The sequence below is a fragment of the Psammomys obesus genome, unplaced genomic scaffold (genome assembly GCF_907164565.1).
Source record: "Psammomys obesus unplaced genomic scaffold, mPsaObe1.curated_primary_1811, whole genome shotgun sequence".
NCBI lineage: Eukaryota > Metazoa > Chordata > Mammalia > Rodentia > Muridae > Psammomys > Psammomys obesus.
In genome coordinates, this window is record NW_026596034.1 from 25,646,851 (window position 1) to 25,652,850 (window position 6,000).

At 47.7% G+C, this 6,000-nt stretch overlaps 1 protein-coding gene across 1 annotated transcript in view; it reads left to right on the forward strand.

Annotated features, from left to right (window-relative positions):
• Pkd1l3 (polycystin 1 like 3, transient receptor potential channel interacting) overlaps positions 1-6,000 on the forward strand; it is a 52,295-nt gene that overhangs the window by 3,105 nt on the left and 43,190 nt on the right. Inside the window, exons 3-5 of the mRNA XM_055621517.1 lie at positions 1,336-1,437; positions 4,648-4,712; positions 5,748-5,981. Of these exons, the coding sequence (XP_055477492.1) occupies positions 1,336-1,437; positions 4,648-4,712; positions 5,748-5,981 (401 nt within the window). The remainder of the gene's footprint in view (positions 1-1,335; positions 1,438-4,647; positions 4,713-5,747; positions 5,982-6,000) is intronic.

A 6,000-nucleotide genomic window follows, 5' to 3' on the forward strand; every position in this document is an offset into this window, starting at 1 on the left:
CCTGCCTCTGCTCCCGGAGTGTTGGGATTAAAGGTGTGTGCCACCATGCCCAGCCACTTCATTCTGCTTTTCAAATTTACAAATGTATTCTTGTTAACACATGAGGTGTCTGTGGCTAACGCCGAAACAGAACCCATTGCAGTATCTCTCTCTCTGTCCCAATAGAAAGATCATCTTCCTGAAGTAACAGCAGTGAAAGCACTCATTGCCTCAATTTAGTAAATGGCTAGCTTCAAGCCCCTCGTTCTTCACCATGCCGGGTTCCTTGTGTTCACTCCTCCTTTGCCATCACAGCTTGCTGCTATTGATGAGGCCAAGGTAGTAAGGCTGAATCCCTCACAAGTCAGCAGCCATTTTTTCCTCCTCACAAACTGCCTCCAGCTGTATTACCATTGTGAGTCATCTGGGTCCTTACAGAAGGTTGTTTGTCTGTCACAGCCCACCTCCATGTTTAAAAAAAGCAATTTAAATTAATGTAGCCTACCTGATGGCATGGGCACCAGTTTTGAATGAGAGTTGAATGTTTGGGCACTCTCAAGAATTCTTGGCTTTGGACTCTACAAACACAGTCCTCCCCACCCCTGTGTGGTCTCCAGCTTTGTTACGTGTCCAAAGATGACCTTGAACTTCTGGCTCTCCTGCTCCTACTTTCCCTTGCCAGAATAACAGGCCTACGCCACCACGCCCAGCCTGATGCCTAAACTTCTGTGCTTAGACATGCACAGCTCTGGAAATTGCAACGGAATTATCTCTGCAAATGGCATATAGTCTCTCTACTGGTGAATGAAGCAAAAATGAAGAACATGTACAGAGTGCTAGTCTTAAAAGATAGCATGAGAGTGTGTGTATGTGTCTAGAGTGATGGCTGGACCAGCAACGTCACTGTTGGGCTGAGGGTGTGACTCTGTGGTGCGGTGCTACTGCCTGGACCACCGCCAAAGCCGCTCCTGCCATTTCCGGACCCTGAGCTCAACCAACCAGAGTTACAAAACCACAAAGGAAAATGTGTTGTTCAGCATGTCCTTTCGTACAAGTATTTTAATCCTCTATTGCTTGCTCGTTGGCCCAACGAGACCCAGTTTTACGTTCCCTGAGTATACAGTCAGATGCGGCTATGGTCAGAGTGAAGGGGGTACTTCAGAATCTCCATATTGTCATTTAGATGAAAAGACTAAAAATCTTTGTGTTTCCCTGATTGTCACTCGAGTACATGCATGCGTGTGTGTGCGTGTGTGCGTGTGTGCGTGTGTGTGTGTGTGTCTGTGTGACGACCATTTGTGAACTTAGAGATGACATCATAACCAACAGATAAACTTCTGTGTTGGCTCCACACAGCTGCCTTTCCTCAGCACAGTGCAAGCAGTGAGAGAACTAAGCGTGGTCCGAGGAGACAAAAGAGAAAAAGAGGAGCACAGCCAGAGAGAAATATGTTCCCAGGTAACGTGTTCCTTCTCCAAATGTGTGACCCAATCCTCCCTGGAGGTTCCTGGAGCAGAGGTAAATCTGAATGACTTACTGCACCAGGAGCCAAGGCAGCGCCTGATTCTGTCTGTGTATCTGATTTCAATACTGAAGTCTGGACACCTTTTGTTCTTTGTGGTGCTGGCTATCAAACCCAAGGCTCTGTGCATAGGCAAGCACTCTATTGCCAAGCCACAGCCCAACTGCTATGTGTTCTCTCTCTCTCTCTCTCTCTCTCATGCTAATTGGGGAAGGTGCTTTTGTCTGAAAACACTTCAGTCTTATCCACGTTGGCTGATTAGAGAGCGCACCAGACAAAGGGTAAAAATGAGACAGATTTACGGTGGATGAGAGAAAGAATCTTGTGAGAACATGTGTACATGAACACACACACTCACTACCAAGTGAAGGACACAGGTGAGATGGCTCAGCAGGTAAAGGCATGTGCCATGCCAGCTTGGTAACTTGAGTTCAATCCCTAAAACCCATGAAAGACTGAATGAAGAGAACAAACCCCACAAAGCTGGGCCCCACACATGTGCTAACATGGCACACTAATAACGAATTAGGATTTTTTTAACTTCTTAATATGGTTAATGTACCTCTTTAACCCCACACCCAAGATTTTCTTAGTCTAATCTGAGGGATATTATTCAACTCATACTTTTTCCCCTGGCAGTAATGGAGATTGAATCTAGGGTCTCACCCATACTGGGCAAGTGCTCAGCTACTCAGCTAAAAGCCCAGCCCTCTAAAATAGCACTTTTTTCATGACTTTTTAAAAACTGTATTTTATTAATTCCCTGAGAATTTCATACAGTGTATTTTGATCATAGTCATTCTCCTCTCTTCCCTCTAACTCCTCCCAGATGGATTCCTACTTCTTTAAGTACCCCCAACTTCATTCCTTTTAGATTTTTTTGTTGTTGTTTTGTTTTGTTTTTGTTTTTCGAGTCAGGGTTTCTCTGTGTAGCCTTTGGCTGTTCTGGACTCCCTTTGTAAACCAGCCTGGCCTCTAACTCACAGAGATCCTCCTACCTCTGCCTCCCAAGTGCTGGGATTAAATGCACGCACCACCACCGCCCAGCTGTTTTGTTTTTTCTTAGCAATCAAGTCCTAGTTGTGCGCCCCTGTTTTCCTGGGGACCTACACTGGTGCTTGGCTGACTTACTGGGGGCCACACTCTTAAAGAAGATCGACTCTCAGAGCTGACTTCTCCCCCAGAATAGCCACTGCTTATAGCTGCCCGGCTAAGGAGAAGGGATTATAAATGCCTTCTGCCTCCACGCTAGAATGTTGAACATTTGACCTTGAGCGGGTCTTGCACCAGCAACCACAGCTCATGAGTGCAGCGGTCCAGTTGTTTCCTGAAGACACTGTTTCACTCTAGTCACCCCTGTCCTCTGGTTCTCGCCATCTCTCTGCCTCCTCTTTCTGGATGCTGCCTGATCTTTGCTGGGTGGTGAGTTACACAGGCGCTCCGTTCGAGGCTGAACACCCCTCGGTCACTTACTGGCTGCACAGGGATCAGTTGTGAGCATCTGAATTGACCACCATGCTCTACAGAAAGACACCTCTCTGACGAAGTCCTTTCATTGTGTGTGTTTCGCCTGCTTGTATGGCTATGCCCCATGTGCATGCGTGGTGCCCATGGAAGGTGTTGAATCCCTTGAGACTACAGTTACAGATGATAGTGAGCTGCCAATCAGACCCGAATCCCCTGGCAGAGCAACCAGTGCTTCTAAGGGCTGAGCCATTAGGCTCCCTTAATAATCCTTAAAAAAACAAAACAAAACAAAACAAAACAAAAAAAACAAATTCTTTTTTGCTGTTGTTGTTTTTATCAAGACAGGCTTTCTCTGTAACCTTGGCTGTCCTGGACTCAATCTGTAGATGAGGCTGGCCTTGAACTCATAGCGATCTGCCTGCCTTGAGTGCTGGGGTTACAGGCATGCACCACCATGCCTGGCTAAAAAAGCAAAAAGTTTTAAAGATTTATTTATTTATTAGTTTACAGTGCTCTGCCTGCACGCCAGAAGAGGGCACCAGATCTCATTTTAGATGGTTGTGAGCCACCATGTGAATGCTGAGAATTGAACTCAAGACCTCTCTGGAAGAGCAGCCAGTGCTCTTAACTTCTGAGCCATCTCTCCAGCCCCACCAAAAAAAGCAAAATTTTAACTCATTCCATGAGAGACTTCAGCCAGACTCCAAGTGCGGGGCACCTTTCCTTCTTCACATGTCATCATAACTTTCCCTGTCTTTTAACACATCTTCCTGCCAAGATGTTAATCCAGGAAAGCAAGAGGAGAGAGTTTACATTTACTTGGTAACAAGCCAGGAGAAACACACTGAAGACAGAATCTTTGTAGTTCACAAACTCTCTGCAATGGGCAGTCCTCACTGTCAGCCAAACTAGGAGGCTGGTCACCTAGGAGACCAGTGATGGACAGTTCTGGATATGTCTGTCTGTACCAGTGTTCCCACAGAGCATGAAGGCCCACCCAGAATGTGGGGTGACACTGTCCCACGGATGTGGGGCTGCTCATCTGGAGAAAGCCAGAAAGCGCTGACTTTCTCCCCTCTCATTTCTTATCCTCCATATGTGAACTACTGAATCGGATCAGCTACGCCCGCACCGCAATGACGAGTCCCAATAAACGTTTCTCGCTTAAGTTGTTAGTGTCAGGCATTGTGTCATAGTGACAGGAGTAACTACGGCTCACAGTGGGCCCCACAACTTCCTCCGGAGCCCATAAACTACTCCTTGTGCTAATTGGCTGCCTAAGAAAATTTAATTGAAAGAACACAGAGGCTCTTCCTAAATGAGGAGCCTGTGCCGCTCTGACTCCTGTAGCTGCTCCTGTAACAGCCATTCCCTGACCAGCTCTGTAGGTGGTCTGGACCACCAACACTCCCAAGCTCCGAGTTACCTGACTGCTACCAGCCATGGCTATCTTAAAGGAAAATGTGGGAGGAGAAAGAAAGCAATGATGAGGGGGCTGGGGACTTGGCTCAGTGATAGAGGACTTGCCTAGTAGCATGCAGGAGGCCCTAGGCTCAATCCCTGGCCACTGAGGAGAAATGCAGACAAGCAAGAATGGTAGCCTGATAAAATCTATAAATGATTATTTTCTGGATTATACCAAGTTAACTATATACAGCTTTGCCTTCTTATTTCTCTAGGAGGTGTTCCTCTGCCAGGCTCATGCCACCAGCGAGGTCCTCCCAATCCAGCTCCTCCTAATTCCGTACGTACCGTAGCCACAAGACTCGGGTGAAGTATTAATCTCTCGGCTCTCTGACAGGTCCTGCCAGGAGGAGTTTACTGTCTCTTAGAGTGTGCTGGGTACAGCTTGCTAGGAAGGAAAGCGCAGGGAGGAGTTAGGATAGCGGGTGATCTGAAGAAGGTACTAGCACCCGGTCTTTGTGCTTTAGTCAGATACAATGACCACCTCCATGCTGCCGTTCCTTTGCCCCCCCCCCTCGCCCCCCGGGTTCATTCAGAGAACTTGTGGCATCTTTTACAAACATGCTTGGGGGGCTGCAGAGATGGTGAGAATTGAACTCACCACCTCCATGCTGCCGTTCCTTTGTCCCCCCCCCACCCCCCGGTTCATTCAGAGAACTTGTGGCATCTTTTACAAACATGTTTGGGGGGCTGCAGAGATGGCTCAGCGGATAAGAGCACTGTCTGCCCCTCCAGAGGTCCTGAGTTCAATTCCCACCAACTACATGGTGGCTCCCAACCAGTCTATACTGGAATCTGATGACTCTTCTAACCCACCTTTCTTTCCTGGCATTCTATGTCCTCCTCAGATGGCTTTGGCCCCTTCGGATGTCCTCAGACATGTTGACAGAACACACTTTTTCTACATACTCACTCTCAGCTCTGGGTGCTGGTCTGAAGCAAAGCCTTTCTCGCCCATCTTTTTGCCTGGATGTTTCCTTCACAGCCTGTATTCAGTACTTGATGTAATCTATCAGTCTCCACTCCCAGGAGGCCCTAGGAGGCCAAACACTAGGGTCACTTTGTTCAGTTCTCCAGAATACAGCCTGACACATAGTAGGTGTTTATTAAGTTATTGAATAACGGACAGTAAACCCATTGCTCTTAATGTGCAGTGCGGGCCGTGTTCTCTCAGAGGTATTTGACGGCAGTATGCTAGCTGTGTCCTAAGGACACGAGAGGTCCAGAGGGAAGACAGAGTACTGGCCCAATGACGATGCACTTGACACACTAAAATCCAGCCTCTTTTTTTTTCTTTCATGTTTTTATCTTTCAGTCTAAGACACTGTGCTTCCAGCAAGTTTCTTCAGCCACACCAAAGACGGCAACCCCATCTTCAACCAGAGCTTTACAGGTGACATCAGCCACACCAGCACCCAGCATTCCACCACAGGTGACATCAGCCACACCTGCACCCAGCATCCCACCACAGGTGACAACAGCCACGCCTGCACCCAGCATCCCACCACAGGTGAGAACAGTCACACCTGAACTCAGCATCCCACCACAGGTGACAACAGCCACACCTG